General features: G+C 43.5%; 1 protein-coding gene across 4 annotated transcripts in view; it reads left to right on the top strand.

The window, feature by feature from the left end:
- Window positions 1-19,923, top strand: part of AFF1 (AF4/FMR2 family member 1) — a 203,937-nt gene that overhangs the window by 90,451 nt on the left and 93,563 nt on the right. For 3 of the 4 annotated variants that reach the window (XR_005833429.1, XR_005833427.1, XM_040625065.1), the window contains 2 exons: window positions 16,379-16,499; window positions 16,898-17,818. The exons of the other annotated variant lie outside the window; for it this stretch is intronic. Coding sequence is in view for 1 of the 3 variants with exons in the window: in XM_040625065.1 (XP_040480999.1) it covers window positions 16,379-16,499; window positions 16,898-17,818 (1,042 nt within the window). In the remaining 2 variants the exon portion in view is untranslated. The remainder of the gene's footprint in view (window positions 1-16,378; window positions 16,500-16,897; window positions 17,819-19,923) is intronic. 4 annotated transcript variants of the gene reach the window in all.

Genomic DNA, 19,923 nt, shown 5'->3' with positions numbered 1-19,923 from the left:
TTTTTAAAATGACTTCTCCCATGACTGTCACAGACTGTAAAATTTCTTCTGTCTGTGACTAGGCATATGGTGACTGCTTTCTTTAAAACAAGCAAAGCCTTCTTTACAGAGTGCTTTGAAGGCTTGAGTCCAAAATCAATTTTTTTTTGGGGGGGGTTAGCCCTTTTCCCAGTGCAAGATACTTCATGGGGAGTACAGGCCTCTGTCCATTCTTTAAGACCTCCCTATTTCTGTGACAGTGGATGCATGTGACAGCATGTAATTAAAGCCTGCTGGTTAAAGAGTGCATGTAGTGGAGGGGTGCCAGGATGATTGGGTCATGTTCTTCCAGGATCATGCTGCGGAAGTCATTGGTAGGGAGATGGGGGTCTCTCCTGAAAGAGGTGAACTTAGTTTATGTCACTCATCCTGAATGGGTGGGCTCAGGGCTCTCAGAGCCTCCCTCTTGGACCAGGATGAATGAGAGAAGTCTGGGAGTGAAGGAATGCTTTCCCAAGTAACCTGGTGGTGGGTCCATAGATAACCAGGGGCCCTGAGCTGACGTGGGGCAAGTTGTAATTTGTCAATCAAATTATCTGGTTGAATGTTACCTGTTTGTTTCTGTTCTGTTATCCCCCGGCTTTTGGTCAAGTCTAATATAAATATTTCAGCCACTTCTCAGCTATTTCATTGTAAGGGAATCGTTGAGTCTGTGATTGGGCCGGAGTTATAGGGAAGCAGCATTCCCCTGAGAGCAGAGGGAGGGTAGCAGCCTTAATTAGAGATCCCCTAGAAGGCTTTAAATCCAAGGAATAAAATTAAAATGTGTAAAGAGTTTCATTCTACCTTCATTTGAAGATCTCGGTTTAATTTTATCAAGGCTGTCAGCCTGTTTCCTTATACTGTCAACCTGACAAATGTCCTTTTATTTAAATAAAGGTATTCAAATCTAGTGATGCAGTCTCCCACCAGACTTCTAAAGAACCAGGACATTTGAGGAACAGTAAGTTCTGACCTTTACTAGCAACCACTGGCTTAATTCTTCATATTTTCCGCAAACCACACCCGCCTGCTAGAGTAGATAGCTCAGGGAAGTTGGATGGAGTCACTGTGCCTTGGGAGTTTTTAATCCCAGAGCTTCTCCTAATGTTTTCTTTTGCTCTGTGATCTCCTTCATAGTCTGTCCTTTCCCATTCCCTTCATCCTAAAATCATACACAGTTATAGTGTGAAGTCTATTACTCTATTGAAGATGCAGCTGGAACCAGTGACTGGGATGTTTTTATGCCCCCTGCGTTTCCCAAACTTCCACCAACACACTCTTTTCACAGCCCTTCTGAGGCTGTTGACCATTAGGCCGGGCCGGGTAGGAGAGCTGAGTCCTGGAGGGAATAGATAAGATCCTGCAGTGAGCGGTGCCAGACCCTGGAGGCTGCCAGCTTGGCACACTTTTCACCACACACTACATTATGCTAATCTTTTGGAATAAAAGAGTAAGGCATTAAAATTAGATAGAGATAAGAGTGGAGATTTCTCATCTTTCCCCCTCAAGTCAGGAAAGCTGATAAGAGAGAAATTTGGTTACTTAAAGCCTTACATGTTTCAGAAGAAATTATTTCAGAAATAGTCTGTACTTTATTCCTTTAAAATGAAACACTTCAAAATAAATTTAAAAAATTCACCCTTTATCTTTCTTAATAATTTCGGGTCTAGTCCAAGGGCTGACAAATGTTTTCTGTAAAGGACCAGATGGTAAATATCTCAGGCTTTGCTGTCCATTCAGTCTTTGTTGCAGCTAGTCAGCTCTGCTGTTCCAGGTCCAAAGCGACAGTGTGGAAGTAAATGGGCAGGGCAGTGTTCCAATAAATCTTTATTTATAAAATCAGGCAGCTGGGCCAGATTTGTCTCATGAGCCAGTTTGCTAACCTCTGGTCTAGTCCATCTTTTTGTTTCTGCTAACTTTGTTTACTGTACATTTTTATATTGCAGTGTAAGCATTGATCAATGTTTATTCAAATTGGAATGTTCAAACACATTTTTCCCCTCTTTGCCACTGGTAGCCTTATTCTTTTTAAACTAATTTTACTTAAAAGCCTGAAACTTCTGGGCTAAGCGTGTCAGGAAATGAAGGAACAGTTCAGGTGGGGATGTTCAACTAAATGCTTGTTTCAAATTTATTACTGAACTTTTAAAAATCGTGGAATTATGACTGCTGGCTCAACAAACACAAGGACACGAGGAGGACTTGAAAATAGCGTAAAATCGGGGGCACCTGGGTGGCTCAGTCGGTGAAGCGTCTGCCTTCGGCTCAGGTCCTGATCCCAAGGTCCTGGGATGGAGCCCCACATCAGGCTTCCTGCTTGGCAGGGAGCCTGCTTCTCCCCGTGCCTGCCGCTCTGGCCCTGCTTGTGCTCTCCCCCCCTCCCCCTGACAAATAAATAAATAAATAAATCTTAAAAAAAAAAAAAAAAAAGTAAAATCATTTGATTTAGGAAGTCAGGCCAGACTTTGCACAGCAAGGTTTTTTATCGAGTGGGCACCGGGAGTGTGTTCTTTGGGGCAATGAGGAGGATGGAGGGGTGGGAGGAGTGGACAGTTTTGTTTTTGCGATCATCTAAGGCCACAGTTAAGTCCATTTGCATTCTAAACTGTGACATCTCCACTCTGTTCATTTCCTAAAATTGATGGTTTTTCATGTGCAGGGTAATTTGAGGTCATTGTTTCAGGCCAAGAAAAGTCCACAGGCAATTCTCAGGGGACTGCTGCCCTAAAATATCACTGAGGCTCTAGGCCAGCCAAGTGGAGTGGATGGCTGCAAAAGGCTGTCATCCCCATGAATTGTCAATGGTTCTTTGGACCCTTTTTAGGAGAAATTTGGAGTTGCAGTTGGGCACTGAAGTAAGATGGTGCAAACACCCCATGGTGAATGCTCACCCCTCCACGACTTACATGCTTTCTCAGCAGGCGTGTGGAGGCCCCTTCCCCTCTTCCAAACTCCTGTTCATTCTTCAAGCTCAGATGTCATCGCTCTTAATTAAATCATCCCAGGCTTCTTCCATTAGAGTTGGTGTTTTTCTCCTGATTCTTTAGCATTTGTAACCAACCTCTGCAATCACTCTTAGCAGGCTGCCCCCGCCCCTTGTGTTTCTCCCACTAGATTGTAGAACCTTACTTCTTTGTCCTTAGGTCTAGCACATAGGAGGGGAGCCAATACGGAGGGGAAACCCATTTTCTGTGTTTTATTCTGTGAGGCTTAAGATCTTAGTTGGACTATGGAAAACCATAGAAGTGCATTCGTGCTCTTAAATAACTTTAAGTGGCATAACATTTAAAATGCAATTCTGTTGGAAGAAAATATTTTACAGTCAGAGGCTTTTAATATAAATCATCAGTGCATTTGGTAACTTTAAATGTTTGCTTATTGTTTCCTTACAATGGATATATTTGCTTCTGCTTCTCAGTTAAAAATGGAAATTGTAAAGCATTATAAAAGAGACAGTCTGTGAAGCTCCTGAAGTGTACTTTATTTTATTTAAAGATTTTATTTATTTATTCGACAGAGATAGAGACAGCCAGCGAGAGAGGGAACACAAGCAGGGGGAGTGGGAGAGGAAGAAGCAGGCTCATAGGGGAGGAGCCTGATGTGGGGCTCCATCCCATAATGCCGGGATCACACCCTGAGCCGAAGGCAGACGCTTAACGACTGAGCCACCCAGGCGCCCCCTGAAGTGTACTTTAAAAAAGAAGTTGAGTGAACTCTCAGATTCTAGTTTACTGGTGTTGAAGAAGGTGGAGGGTGCTGTATTATGTTTGATAAATACCCTTTGTTTTAAGCGAGTGAACTGCCTGTTGGCAGTGATGGGGAAAAGATGATATATTCTGCATATAAATGTCCATGGCTGGGCCAAAATCCAGTCCAAAGAATCCTGACAAGCTTTGTAAGGCTCATAACACTGCTTAGCAGAGGTCAAAATGAAGGGAGACTTCTCCAGGAAAACAATGACTTACTGTTTAGCTTTAAGGAGATGCCAATTATAGCCAGTGGTAGGAGGTGAGCTGGGGTTATGATGAAAATGAGAATATTTAGAAACATGTAATTGTTGCTTGTTGCCATATAAAATACCAATACATGTTTCCAGCTTTCTTCTCCTATAATAATCTCCCTGTTCTTCCTTCTTGAAATGTCTGTGGGGTGAAATGGAATAGAATAATGAGGCTGCCTCTCGTTTTTATGACATTAAGCTTGCTTTCTGTGAAAACAAATGTGACATGTGCAATTAACCAAAAGAAGATAACTGTAAGTCGGGGGGGGGGGGATAAAGAAAAAACGTGAAGATTCTGTAAAAATCTAACAACACTGTATTCTTAGGTTGTCTGTTTAGTGTGATACGTAGTAGGTTTCGATATCTTTGTGTTTTTACGTTCATATGTTTGTTGGAGCCTGAAAAAAAACTTTTTTTTAGTCGTAGAAAGTTTATCTTTTCGCATATGCATGTCCACAGCAGCCTGTTTAACTCGGTTTAAGATACAATTGGCAGTGGCTTCTACTGGAAGTTGTGTGTTCACCGGGGAGTGGAAGATCCGTCCTTGAGTTTGGTCTTTGATATATACTCCCATAACGGAATGAGGTTCATTAAATGGATAGAGGAGGAGCCCTACAGTTTTTTTTTTGTTCAGTAACCGAAATGTGCTGATGGGTCTCTACGTACTCATGTAAAGAATAAATGTTTCTTAATATTTTCTTCTTTAGAAAAATAAATCACCTCTTGCCAGTTTCCTTATTATCCCATTGTTCCTCTCTGTTCTTATCAATACATAGACATTGTTTTTCCTTTCATTTTCCAAATGTAAGCCTTTTCCTGTTGCTTTTTGCTGTTGGTTAGCAAGCCTAAATGCTGAGCATTTATCCTGGCTGAAGCGGTACTTGGTACGTTGGCCCAGTTTCAAACAGTTCTTCTTATCGTATGTGGTGCAATTGGTTCTCTGGAATGTGTGTGCGTTAGGAGTTCAGTCACTGGGAGGGACTCTTCCTTTTGGAAGGTAAATCTGTGCAGTTCCTAAGCTGCTCTGTAGAATACAACTCATTCAGTTTGATGTATGCTGGGAGTTAGCTGGTACTCAAGATGTTAAGTGACAAAAAAATATCCACTTAGTATATTTGATCTCCTATGACTCTTCCTAACGAACAAAAAATAAACTTGCTCCTGAATAATTGAGAAAAGAGTTGCCTTTCCCCCGCCCCCGTAAATCCCCTTAGGGGCATTTCAGCAGTCTCATGAGACGCAAGATGAATTTAGGAATGATTTGTTTTTCTCTTGCTTTCTGTGTGGTACTTGACAATTTGATGTATAAATCTGTTATTTGTAGGATGCTGTCCATAACTGCCTAATTAAAAAAAAATAACATACTATCTTTTCGTACTGTGTTTCGAAAATGCTTTTGTTAGCTTCAAATTGTACGATTTTTTTTTTAAAGAAACAACTACTTGATATTCTGCATCTGTATGCCGATTTCCATCCTTTCAGCCAATACTTATTTAGCCTAATGGGTTAGTGCTGGGTACACAGTGTGGCACAAGAGTGAAAAGGTGACTGACGGGTAGCTTACATTCTTGGAGGAGGTGAGCGTGGAGAGCCAAACATAATTAAACAGATAACTGAATAGACAAGATAATTTTGGATAGTGATAAAGAGACGAAGCGGGGTGAAGTGCTACAGAACTCCTGCTGGTGGGGCCAAGTGCCCGTTTCGATCTGGGACCGCATGGAGGAGCGCCCTTAAACTGAGGTGTTGGTGACAGCATTGCCCTCAGCTCTCTGGGTGGAGCGTCCAGATGGGGATGGGCAGTGCACAGCCTCACTCGTTCCTGGCATGCAAAGGCCCATGTGGCTAGTAGTTGAGAAGGGCAGGGGGAGGGGAGTATATCTGGAGGTAGCAATTGAGAGGAGGTGTGCTGGGGCTGGGATGGAGCCTTCTAGGTCAGGCTTCTGGGTTTGGTCTTGAATGCTAAGGGAAGCCTATGGTGATCTTTCAGCAGTGGAAGGAGCCATATAATCTCATTTGCATTTTAAAACTCTAGGTCTGTAGGTCCTTGTTTTGTTTTCCCCATGATGCATTTATAACAGCATGGAGAGATTTTTCATTTTGGGATTTTTGTTGTTGGAAGTTTTAGTCCTAGAGACAGCTTATTAATATCATTCTGAATCTTATTTGATTTCAAATTAAATGTGTATTTGCTATAAATGTTACTCAGACATTTTTTTTTTTAAAGATTTTATTTATTTATTCGACAGGATAGAGACAGCCAGCGAGAGAGGGAACACAAGCAGGGGGAGTGGGAGAGGAAGAAGCAGGCTCATAGCAGAGGAGCCTGATGTGGGGCTCGATCCCATAACGCCCGGATCACGCCCTGAGCCGAAGGCAGACGCTTAACCGCTGTGCCACCCAGGCGCCCCAGACATTTTTTTTTTTTTTTTGGTGTCATATACTTCGACTTTCATGACTAGTAATATGGCAAACTGAAAAATGAAAACCTGTAGTGTTAACTGATAAACATATGGTGTTAGCTGAGGCAGCTTTCGTGGCTGACCTAGGAAGGAGAGCTGTCAGCCTCCTTCTAGGCTTGAGTCATTTGATGGGTACAACAATCTGGTAAAATCAGTTTTAGGTATCAGACAATGAATCATATGTTGTCATCAAATAATGAATAAGACTGGCAGACTTCAGTAGAATTCTGGATTGTTTGAAATTGAGTAATGCTTGAGTATAATCATTGAGTCAAAGATGTATACTAAGCATCACTTTTTGCCAAGCACTGTGCTCTCAGGAATAGTCCTTGGCGTTAAGGAGCTCAGCTAATAAAGAAGATCTGCAGGCACGTGCGCGGTCCGTCTTGTGTTCGTAAATGCAAACATGGACAGATTTATAAGAACAGATGTATGCCAGAGAAAGGAGTCATTCACGGCAGGGATGGGAGGTGAGAGTGGAGGTTGGTGCTGGGGGACTGGGATGGAGGGGCAGGGATAGTCCAGAAGGCTTTCAAAGTCAGGGGGCAGTTCATGAGAGAACTCGCAGAGATAAGGGCTGTGCTTTTTCCCCCCCACGCCTCCCAGTTCCTTGTGTTCACAGTGTCTAGAAAAGAGAGAGGGGGCAGAAATTGGTCTTAACCTATTTTGGGGTGAGAAATAAGCAGAAAGAGGTCTTACCCCCTGAAGGGTAGAGGCTTCTTCTTGAAGCCAGGTAGTGAAGGGCATTGCTTGGCTTAACCACCCATCACCTTTAATCCTGTAGGCTCTTTTGGGTTCAGAAAAGTTGTAAATAGGTGAATAATAAGATCCGATTCATGATTTTTAGAAAGTTCAGTGAGGTACCTGTGTGGAGCTAAGTGGCTCAGAACAAGGCATCTAGGGGGGCTGTGCTCCGAGTCGGAGTAAGGAGTCCACACATCACTTTGTTTGAATTTTGTATGCTTAATAGGTTTAATACGCAGAACATTTTGTTGTTGTTGAGTATGAATTAAATGAGACAAGCATTTAAAGAAAAGCCCAGAACTTTGAGCTTGCTAGTCTATATTCTTTCTTCGTTTGTGATCATCGTGTTCTTTTATTTTGTGGCTGTAGTGATGCAGACTTTGACCAGCCTCATTATTTTAGAGGTGTGTGATGTGGTCCTTCGTGGTCAGTTGAGTGTGTAAGAAGAACGGCATGGTCATGAGGCCAGTGCTCCGGTTGGTCCTCATACAGACGAGACCTGCAGGGGAAGAGCCAACAGCTTCTGCCCATGTTTCTGATTGGTGCCAGATGTGTAGTCTCCAGTAGGCAGGCGGTCTGAGGGAGCTCTGAGCACCAGGGACCGTTATAACTAAATGGGGGGACGGAAATAGGTGGCAGATTTATCTCTAGTGAACCTGTTGCCACTGTGGGAGGGAGGGTGATTTCTGAATGTGCTTTCAGTGAACTGTAAGTAAGAACTGTCAGCATTTTAGGGATCCCCTCTGAGAGACTGCCGTTTTCTGGAATTTCTCAGTAACATCACTATGTTCTCATTTCAAAGAGCATTAACAGCAAATTTTACTAACCCCTGGCACATAGATTGTCAGATCTGCAAGGTCGGGAGCCATTTCTTCTCACTGTTGTGGTTTGTGTAATTGTGCCATTTGCATGATGTCCTTCCTCAGTCAGTACTAGTTTTTTGTTTTTGTTTTTTTATGTTTAAAATATGCTAAAAAAATAAAACGTGTTTAGAAGGTAAGGGACTATGTCCTACACATAGGAACGCAGTAGCTCATCCATCTCCTTTCCCTCATCCTCCTCTTGTTAGAGTTGTGTATTCCCACCCGCACAGCTTCCCTCACTGCCCTTTTAAGACCGTTGAAGAAGACAGATTCTTATGCTTTTCCATCTATAGGGTAAAGATGCCTCTTGAAATATATTTGTGATCTATTAAGATAACCAAAATGGACTATAGTTAGACTACTTTTCTTTCTTTCTTATTTTTTTTTTATAGATTTTATTTATTTATTTGACAGACAGCCAGCGAGAGAGGGAACACAAGCAGGGGGAGTGGGAGAGGAAGAAGCAGGCTCCCAACAGAGGAGCCTGATATGGGACTCGATCCCGGAACGCCGGAATCAGGCTCTGAGCTGAAGGCAGATGCTTAACGACTGAGCCACCCAGGCGCCCCTAGACTACTTTTCTAAAAAAACAGCTGCTGGTGTTTGGACTTCGGGACATAGTCTCTAATGCACAGCTTTTGCAGATGGGTCTGTAATTATTAGTAATGATCGAAGACTGAGTCCAGGGGCCAAAGTCCGTGTTCATAGGTTCCAGTGAGAGTTACTGACAAAATGTTCAACACTCCAGTATTTCTTTAGCCCTGATCTTGATGTTGTTATATGAAGCAATGTCTTTTGTTCTTAATCAAAATTTTTAACTACACAAATAATGGATACTATCTTGTGAAAAAAAAAAAAAGTTAAAATGTTCCTTAAACCACCATACTACCACTTACCTCCTCCACCCTAATCTGGTGCTGCTTCTTGATAGATTTTTGTAAAGGGAATCCTTTCAGACACTTGCTACATGTTAACATGCATGCAGAAAAATACCTGGCAGATTCATTTTGAAAGGTAAGTTAACATGTCTCTCATTAGGGTGGAAGTGACTGACTTTTTACTCTAGTTTGCCCAGGTAGAGGCTCTCTCAGTTTAAAATTCATAGTATGCCTTTAAGTTACGTAAAAAAATCTTAAAGGTTGATTTAATTTTGCAAAATGGAGTTGTATACAACTCTTTCCATATTCTAACGAGGCTGAGTCTTCTGTGGCACGCGAAGTGAGTAGCAGAGAGCTGTTACTCTGAGATGGTCCTGATCCCCTGGGAGCTCCTCCAGGAGAACAACAGTGACAGAATGCTATTTTGTCATTTCACTTGGCTGATATTTATCTTTTATATTAAATCAGATTCGGTTTTTGAAATTAAGGATTAAGTCTTGGATTGTTTTTGCATTTATTGTGTACGTTAGGTGATGGGGGAGGTAATAAAGGTGAAATCTTCGGAGTACTTAGCTGAGTGATTTTTATTTTTATTTTTTTAAAGATTTATTTATTTAAGAGAGAATGAGAGAGAGAGCGGGAGCAGAGGGGAAAGGGAGAAGCAGGCTCTCCACAGCGCAGGGAGCCTGACGTGGGGCTCGACCCCAGGACCCTGGGATGATGACCCTAGCCGAAGGCAGACGCTTAACCAGCTGAGCCACCCAGGCGCCCCGCTGAGTGATTTTTATTACAAGAAAGCCTGTTGAAAATTCTTTTATATGCACAAGTGAAAGAGGGAGAAGATTTTCCATTCTTTGAGGCAACACTTCTTTTTTCTAACATGGAGCCACTTTGATTTCTAATGTTTAAATTGTATTGATGAGTAATACAGTTTTAATGACAAAGCAAACTTTGTGCTTTGAAGTATATTGACATTTTTCTGTAATGTGTGAAAAATGGTCCCTGAATGTTAGATTGTCGGACTAGAGAAACCTGGGAAAAAAGGGCCAGAAGATGGACTGTAAAAGTCAACAGGGGTGGTTTTCAAAATAAAAAAGTCACTTGCACAAGAGTAAGAACCCAAACCCGCCGTCCTTGTGCCTCTCACTTTGTGACATGCTCTATCACCACTCTCTAAGCCAGGGTTGCCCAACTTTCGTGAATAGACTTGAGAGTTTTCAGTTTCATCTTCATACATTCAAGTCAGAATGGCAGAGAGCTGCTCCTAAAACAGTAAAAAGACGCCTTCTTTTCCAAAGTTAATGTACAATTGTAGATTTGAGGATTTTTCCTTTCCGCCGAATGTCTCTTCCATGCCTCCGGAGATGAAGACACTGGAGAAATTACACCCTGTTCCCCAAGGGAGAATTAAACTTTTAAACGCGAGTTCTAGAGAGAGTGGGTCACATCTATCAGAGGCAGGTCTGTGTGAAGTGGCCAGTCAAGGGTGATGAATGGGTAGTCAGCTGTGCACAGCCTGCCCCGTGGGCCCAGGGTTGCCATGGAAGCACCCAGTGGCATCCCGAGATCCTGCATGACTAACCTAGATTAGCAGCAGGGCCCGTGGGCTCCAGCCTGGAAGAAGGTGCTCCCAGCCAGACGATGGCCTAGCCGGCCTGCTGCCCCACAGCTCACGCTCAACGTGGGCCTTCCTGTTACTGCCTTTTCCTCCTTCCACGTTCATTCCTCTCCTTTTTTAGTGCAAGGGAAAGTGACAAAGAGGAGCGCTCTCATTAAACCATAGAGAGCTGTGATTTCCTCATTGTACCGCAGTGTTTTACCACACCCACCCATAACCCCAAGGAGGAGCGTTTGAAAAGTCACAGTAAATGTGCCCCGACAGGCCCCAGCATGGGCTTGACTAAATGACCGCATTCAGGGCTGAATGGGCAGCTCCGAATTCCTCAGGAGCTTCACCACCTCTCCGAGAGCGAGAGCATCCTGGCGTGTTTTACACCCCCAGCTTCGCTCGGGCTCCTGTGTGGGTTAGACTGGCGGAATTCCGCCACTGAAGACCTGTGTGACACAGCCCCCCTTCGTAATGGCTCGTGCGCTTGTGTTCTGCAGGGCTCTGGAAACTGAAGCCTGGGGTTTCCCCTTTGGTCTTTGTAGCTCGCTTAAAAAAAAAATAAAAAGTAGAAGGAGGAGGTGGTTTGTTGGACTTTGCAGAGATCATTTTGATGCATCAGCGCTGAACCTCTGCAGATGGTGGACGTAGTGTGTGACCCAGAAGCAGCGATGTGGCGAATGACAGTAATTCCCTCTTTTATGTAGGCAGACTTGTGGTGGAACTCCTGGCCATCTGCCGGGTGGTCAGACTTTGCACTCTCCCCCCGGGGCCTTATTTGTGAATGCCGTCAGTTGCTTCAGATCCTCCTGTGACTTGGTGGTCCTTTTCTCCCCAGGTGGGGACTCCTGGGCTGACGAGACAACTGGCATCGAGGCCCAAGGAACATGGCCTAGGTCAGTGGCCAGAAGTTACTGGGAGGGGAGCCCCGATGTCGGGCATGGGATGGCGGCTTCGGTGCAAGTTTATTTGCAGCCTGCCCTGGAAAGAAATTAATGTGAAGAGTCCCTTACCGCACTGGAGGTGACTTGTGAGTCCAGAGATTATTATGGGGCCAGTGACCTCAAGTCTGTCCATTAAAAAGGGCTCAGAAAAAAAGAAAGGCTCTAAAATCAGAATTGTGGTGCAGTTTTTATAACTGGAGGAGTAACTTCATGCTGCCGGCCATCCCTCTGTCCAGGGGCTCTCTGTCAGGTCCGGACGCACAGACAGGCCCGTGTGGATACATTGAACCGAACACACTTTGTGGCTCTGAGATTGCTGGCAGGGATAAAACCTCACGGATCGACACGTACCTTCTTTGAGACCAAGGAATTGCGAGTGATTGTGAGTGAGCGCGCGTACAGCACACCTCCTTTGTTGTTGCCCTGTTTAACACAGCCTTGCTGTGCAGACCTTGCTAGCAGAACTGTGATTAAGAATACACGCTTTTTTGCCAAGCAGACCTCATTTGAATTTTAAGGTCTGTCGTTTAACAGCAAATTAATCTCTGAGCTTTATTATTTTTTTTTCCATCTGGAAAATGGGGTGCATAAGCTCCCTCTCACAGAGGTGTTGTGAAAGTTAAGTAGGAGACTGCTGAGATGTGTCTAAGTCAGTGCTGACCGGGTAAGAGACGCGAAGTGCTGGCAGTCCTCGGCAACCTGCTGTTGCTGTCGTCCTTGCTCCTGTTTCTGGTGAGCTTTATTAAACTGATCCGTAGCCCCCAAGAGGAGTGTGCTTTCTTGTACTCTTCAGAACCATCTAGAAACCTGTTACACGTGCAGATCTCAGGCCCCGCATCGTATCTCCTGACTCAGAAACTGGGGGCGGGGGGTAGGTCTCTGTGCTCCACGTTCTCACAGGTCCTCCAGGTGATTCTAGTGCTCACTGATTCAGGAACCTCTCATCTAATACAAAAATGCTCTGTGGAGAGCAAGGAAGGAGCACTTGTTGCTCACTCTGTTCTGTGTGGAACAGTGGGAAGGTCTGATGGTAGAAGGCTGATGTTCCATGAGGAACGTTCTTCCCGTGAGGAAGAATGTTTCTCCTCCACACCAGAGGAAAAACGCCACCTTTAATTAAACGAAGTGATAGTCAGCTTGTAATTATTCAAAGGTAATTAACAGTCTGTGAATCACGTAGGACATGTACTGCTACCTAAAATCCCCTCATTTAAAATTCTTCCATCCACCCGCTCTTTGCTTCCACTTTGAATTAAAAATGATGTGTAAGGCTGAACAGTGATTTATGGACTCATGCTACTAATTGCATTGATATTTTTAAAATCTGTGTTTCCCCTGATGTCAAAATGGAACCAAGAAAAAGAAAATATTCGTGAAAAAATTTGCTTACGAACCTTAACAAACCATTCTTTAAACCATTGCAAACTTACAGGAAGTAAAAGCCAAAATAAACCAGAGAGCTCCCCAGTACGACTGGTAAAACCTGGTCAGTGGCAAGGAGAAGGTAGACAATCCAGAAGAATGAGGGCTCACAACTTATGCTGTGAAGTCCTGGGAATTGTGGACTGGTCACTTCCTATCTCTTCTGCCTTCCTCTGCCCTGCCCAGGAGCCTTGGGGAGTGAGACCCAAGAGACATTGTGGGGCAGAGTGAGTTTCTCTCATTAAGTCCAGACCTCATTAACTCATCCTACCAGTGCCACTCGTGAGGTCTTTCCTCATCTCACTATTTTTGGGTTTTTTAGTTGAAGGGTAGTGGTTAAAAAAAAAATAGAAAGAAATACATTCAAAGCTTGTTTCAAAATTGGCATAGTATTACATATGTCTGCCAGTAAAATCTTGGTCTGGGTTTTAACTTTTTTTATACTAATGAAATAAAACCTTTAATTAAGCAGAGTCCCTAATTTAATAGGATTTCTTCCCTGTGGGAGGTACCTTGATTTTTGAATCACATAGCAATAAGCCACTGTTAGGAATGTTGTAAAATTGGGTTCTTATTATTTCCATAGCAATTTTTATTATTTAAGAACTAAAACCTAGAGGTATGTGGTAAAACTTACCGAACTGATACTGAGATAAGGCTGTGCTGATCAATTTACGAATACTTCAGTACTTTTAAGCCAGGGTAGCTTTTCTTTCAGATATGTGTGGAGTTGACAGGAAAATGCAGTGAGGGCCCCAAACAGCCTGCTGGTTGAAGTGCTGCTGGCACAACCTCACTTTCCAATCTGGACCTGAGAATTTTGCCATTTGGGGCTCCCTTTTCGGAGACACCGGTAGCTAGCAGTTCCGAAGTGGGCAGGGATTCTGGTGTTGTACCCAGCAGAATCAGAGAGGGAGAGACTAGTAAAGCAGGTGCCCTAGGGGGCAGCTTCTCCTACTGTGTGCACTCCGTGTGGGGTCCGTGTACCAAGTAGCTTTGGAAAAGAGAAGCTTGGCCTTCCAGGTTGCGCACGGGACAGTTGCCTGCTCCACCCCCTCTGCAAACAAAGTGGCTGTCAAAGCAAGTTTGAAGGAGAAAAGTTATTTCCTGATCAGCCCTCTTTTTGGCTCCCATGGATGTATGTTGATGTTACATGATTTTTTTTTTTTTTTTTTAGCCAATGAGGAATTACCAAAATTATAAAATAACTGAAAGGAATTCCTGAGTAGTCATCAAAGTCCACTGTGCTTTTTTCAACCATAAATAAATGTAACTGTCCAAAACATGTGAGATTCACACTCTGTTAAAGAAGACGCCATAGCCAGTTTCTGGTTTAGTTTTTGCTCAACTTTTTCAGTATGTTGACTAACATAAATTGTTCACTTTGTAGTTCTCTTATGAAGTAGGCCATTGAGATAGCCATCGTTTAGGGAAGGTTTTTGTTACGGTGGTCTAAGCAGGGAGTTCTTTTCCACATCCAGGTGAACGTAGCCAGGGAGCTTAGCCTCCCCACCACCTTAAGGCTATGGAAACAGCGGAAAATCACTTTTTAGATGGCTATTTTTTTAAAAAGTGTTTTTGCATATGTCTTCCAGAGCTAATTTTTTAAAATTACAAGTAAGTTTTAAAAAATATACTGTAAGCATTGTGGCTGTTTTTTAATTTAAAAATATTTAATGATTAGTGTCTGTGCAAAGCACCATGGATTAGCATCAAGAAAGAGATAAATGAGAGGTTCTATTTTGATGGGAGTTCACATTCTAGACGAAAGGGGAGGAGAAGAGAGAAGCAGTCAGTCTGTTCTGTCAGCCCAGGCTTGGTGGATTTGAGGGAGCCTTTAGAGTGGGTGTCCTTGGAACCACTGAAGAGATTTGCTGGTAGCTAAAAATTGGGGATGGTGGTGTGAGGTTGAGAGAGAAGCAGAGGAAATTTGTGTGATTAGAATGAAAGCATGAAAGTCCAAGGTACCAGTGAGGAGCAAGGAATAGTCTAGTATGCCTGCAATATAGAGATGCTTTGCGGGAGACTCCTGTTTCATGGGTAAGCTGGTCCTGGAAGAATCGGTTATCATTCAGGTCCTGGGGTGGGGATTAGAATGCAGAAGGCTGCTTTTAACAGGGTATGTTTGGGGAATGGACATGACCATCACGTAGAAGGCATGTGGCTGTGCAGGGAAACAGTGGGGTAATATCTAGAGTAAATCTGTACCAGATTCTTTGGGGGATTTTAATGCCAAAGCGAAGATTCCGCAGCAGCAAAGAGCCATCAAATGCGTGTTATTTTAAAATGTGGATAGTGGCATGAGGACCACAGCTTTAGATTGGATTTCTTTCCATGAGAAGGCTAGTTCGGAGGGACAAGATGTTGGGGAGGCAGGGAGGCCAGTAAGTAGGCTCTTTTCAGAGGAAATAAGAGAAGTCATGAGAGCAGAGAGGCCAGGAAAAGGGGTGTCTGAGATCAGGGCTAGAGTTTCTAAAGGTCTTGGCAAGACAATTTAACGTTTTCCTACTTATTTATTTACATAATGTTGGGGGAAAAGATTCAGTAGCTACCCTAGAAGCAAGTGTATGAGGACAAAAGTCAGTTTATAGTTCTTGTTTTCATTATTCGTGTATATCACATGTGGGGGTCGGGAGGGTGTGGCTTGTGTTGCCCGCCGGAGGCAGGCCCACTTTTGGGGCTGCTCGCTAGAACTGCACTCTTGCTGGTTCCCTCTCTGCCATTTGTTTGTCAGTGAGTGCCTTTTGAACCCCTTGTTGTGCCAGGGCTATGATTTAGGATGTATTTTTATGTGGTTTAAGTAGGGCAATCAGATCATCAGACTTCTTGGTAGGTAAAGCTGACGTCTAAAATTGGATTTTCCCATCCTTGACATTTGAAATGAGAAATAAAAATTATCTTTTCGGGTTTAACATGCCAAGACACTCCCAGCAGAATAGGCTGAGAATAAAGTAAATGCTGTTTTGGGTGCTTGGTAATCTTTTAATTATGAAACAGGTCTTTTGATTTTAATCTTCCAAAATGTATAATACTGATCCAGGAAAACAGCCTTTTTAAAGTTCACATCCTGCTGACTCCTTCAGATGAAAAGCTCCTACCTCTACCCCATATTTTGCAAGCTGAAAGTAAAAATATCATTAATCTTGTCTCTGTTCCACGACTGCCTATAAAAGACTGTTCAGTTTGGAGTCCTTCCTGAGCCATGAAGGCAGTATTCCAGAGTGAATGCTTAGGTTTCTGGAGCCAGGACCCAAGGCCTGAAGGGTCACAGCCATAATCCAGGAGTGGGTTGAGGGACATAGGCCTTCTTTAAACCTCTCCCTTGTCATCACTTCCTGTTGACCTCTCCTGGCCTCCCTCACACGTGTACATATGCACAGCAAAACTTGGACACTGAGGCATTTTATTATTTCTGTTCTTTTGCGGCATCTGAAACAGCTTGTACAATGAAGACAGAAACCTGCTTCGCATTAGAGAGAAGGAAAGGCGCAACCAGGAAGCTCACCAAGAGAAAGAGGCATATCCTGAAAAGATCCCCCTTTTTGGAGAGCCTTACAAGGTATTTATTTATTGAATGCTAGAAAGCCTGATTTATCACCATATTTAACTCTGTGATGAAAATGAGTATGAACAGGGGCCACACATGTGAAAATAAGACAACTTACCTTAGATTGTCTTTGAAAACAAACTATGAAAATTCTCTGAACCTTGTTGTTCAAATTGCCGAAGTTTGTGGTCGTCTTTTGTAATGTTAGTCTCCTGTCTTAAAAGTAATGGGCTTCTCAACAGGGGAATTGAGTTTAAACTGCATGTTAAAGTTTATGTTACACATTAAATTGAAATGGGTTTTATTTTTCCCTTTAAATGGTACTATGTAACATCATTTAGTAAATGATGGATTTTCCTTAGGTCCCCCCCCCCCCAAGTATCTAACTCTGCTGTCTTGTCCTTTTCCAGACAGAAAAAGGTGATGAGCTATCCAGTCGAATACAGAACATGTTGGGAAACTATGAAGAAGTGAAGGAGTTCCTTAGTAGCAAGTCCCACCCTCATCGCTTGGATGCTTCTGAAAATAGGTTGGGAAAGCCAAGATATCCTTTATTTCCTGAGAAGGGGAGCAGCATTCCATCCCACTCCTTCCACACTAGTGCTCACCACCAGCCTATTAACACTCCTGCCTCTGGACCACTTCCTGTTGGTAACATTAGCCACAATCCAAAGATGGCACAGCCAAGAATGGAACCAATGTCAAATCCTCATGTCAAAAGCTATGGCCCACCAGACGGCCAGCACCCAACCCAAGATCGCCTTGGTCAGGAGGGGTGCAGCTCTAGTCATCACAAAAAAGGTGACCGCAGAGCTGATGGAGACCGTTGTGCTTTGGTGACAGACTCCGCTCCAGAGAGGGAGCTCTCTCCCTTCCTCTCCTTGCCTTCCCCAGTGCCCCCCCTGTCACCTGTACATTCCAACCAGCACGCTCTTCCCAGGACACAAGGAAGCAGCAAGGTTCACAGCGGCAGCAGTAACAGTAAAGGCTGTTGCCCGGCCAAATCTCCCAAAGACCCCGTGGTAAAGGTCCACGATAAAGAGACTGCTCAAGACAGTTTGGTGGCAGTTGCCAGCCTCGGGGTGGCCCCTCCCCAGCCACCTTCTCAGACTTTCCCCCCACCCCCCCTCCCTTCAAAAACTGTTGCAATGCAGCAGAAGCCCACGGCTTACGTCCGGCCCATGGATGGTCAAGATCAGGCTCCTAGTGAGTCTCCGGAGCTGAAGCCACTGCCGGAGGAGTACCGGCAGCAGACCTTTGAAAAAACCGACTTACAAGTGCCTGCCAAAGCCAAGCTCACCAAGCTGAAGATGCCGTCTCAGTCAGCGGAGGTGAGTGGAATTTCGCATCTGGGCCAACTCCAGTGTGAGGGAAAATTCGAGATGGAAGTTTTCTGGAGAGCTGGGGACCTGGGTACCAATGGCTTTCGGGTTGTGAGATTCCTTTGTGACTCTAGGATTTTGTTGCCCCACAGAGAACTCAGGTCTGAGAGGAATGATGGATGACAGATACTGAAATGGGATTTTCAGGAAGGTTTTTTAAAAAAATATTTTTACTGAGCCCTAATTTATATGCTCTAAAGTAATAGAGATCATGAGTAGTTTGGCATGTTTTGAAAAATGTGTGCACCTGTATAACCCACAACCCAGTCACAGTATATTTATCATGAGAAACTTTCAGGAAAGTTTTGAGCTGTCATTGTTTTTTTGTTTTTGTTTTTACTTGTTTAGGGGAACACTGACTTTAACATGGTAGAGCAAAAAAGGGGGGGGGTAATACTTCTTCAGCCCCAGTTAGTTTTTCTGAGATCCAAACCATAAAAAAGTAAAAATAAGAAATTAAAATGTTGAAGGCAAAGTATTTCTTAAGATTTGTTCTCTGTAAGTTACAGGAAAATCTGAAACTAAACTTCTAATATATTTTCATTTACCGCCTAAGAAAGAAGACGGGTGGGGGGGTGGGGGGGTTGTCCTGATGTCTCATTTGAGAGTGAGTCACAAATACAATACAGAATGTTATTCAGCAATGGCTTTTTCAAGTAACCAAAATACTTTATCTTTCTAAACAAAAAGAAAATGCCTTTTTCTGCTTCTTTGGTAAATGGCAGCATTGTGTTTGAATGAAGAGAATCAGAGCACACATCTTATCACTGAAATTCTAAATTAGCAATGGTTACTCCCAAATTCAGATTAGTAGTGCAAAGTGAAATGTTTGAAGTGAATTTGTCGGAAAGCTTATCTGTTAAGGTAATGTCCTTGGTTTAGTCACATCTATTGTATAAACCTCTAATTTGCATATCCATTGCTCAAAAGCTTCTGTGTGCCCCAGATAGCAGTCTTACATGGTGCTGCAAGGTAAAATTCCTTAAGGCTTAAAACCAAAAACCAAAACAGACTTGGGGATGCTTAGCTGGAAAGATAACCCTTATCTTGAAGGAAGAAAATCTGTACCTCTGGGGTGTCAGCTTTTGGTTTAGGAGAGGTTATAGCTCTGTCCACAGTCACCTGGTGAGCTGGAGTGAGTCTGGATGCCTACAGAATGGGACTTGGGTGGAGGCCGAGGAAAAATGGGAAATGGGGAGGAAAGCAGATGGTAGAAATGACCAAGATGGCAGAACTCTACCTTTAACCTCTCAAGTCCTGAAGATTCACCGGAACGAGATATTTACCAAACATCTTGTGCTGTGTTGGGAGGAGGGGTAGGCAGCAAATTAGGGGCAGAGTGGAATGAAGTGAGATTACCCCCTCATAATGGCCAGTCAGCCTGCCTTATAATTCGTGCAGTGAAGAACTTAGTGGGATTTTCTTTGCTTTGTTTATCAAGTAAGGTGTGTTCTGTTTTCCCAGTTTAAAAAACAGATAAAGGGGGAATTTAAACATATTTTCTTAAAGAAAAAAAGCAACTTAAAATTGCTTTAAAACAAATTTAAGACAGATCAGCAAATATTTGCCTTGTTTACCAAATGCTCGACCATATGCTTAAGTGCGGGGTGGGATGCCAAGCAAGTATTGGTCGCTGCTGCAGGCGCGGTGACGGTCTAGTGCACACATCAGCCTCCACACAGGAAACAATTAGAGAACAATTGAGTTCAGACTCTAGTACTTGGTGCTTGGAGAAAGTTTGAAATGACAGTCTCAAAGCCGGGAACCTAGTTACTACGTTCAATCAGTCAGATTTCCAGTAGACCTTCCGGGGAGAGAGCCCTGGCTTAACTTTTTGCTTCCTCAGTGAAAAAGAGATAAGCCAAGTTGAGATTTCTCCAAGGCCTCGAGGAGAGCTGCTCAGATGTAATGTGTATTTCAAACCTAGGACCATGCCACATGGCCCTTGAATATTTTCCGAGTGGATATTTGGAATGAGCAAAATCCTCCGTAGATGTGGTGATTGGAGAATGGGGTTTTCCTGGCACGCGGTCCTTTGCCTTCGACAGTTCGAG

This window comes from Ursus maritimus, unplaced genomic scaffold (assembly GCF_017311325.1).
Source record: "Ursus maritimus isolate PB19 unplaced genomic scaffold, ASM1731132v1 scaffold_8, whole genome shotgun sequence".
In the NCBI taxonomy this organism is placed as follows: domain Eukaryota; kingdom Metazoa; phylum Chordata; class Mammalia; order Carnivora; family Ursidae; genus Ursus; species Ursus maritimus.
The sequence above is the reverse complement of the archived record's forward strand: the minus strand, read 5'-3'. Positions and strand labels throughout refer to the sequence as shown.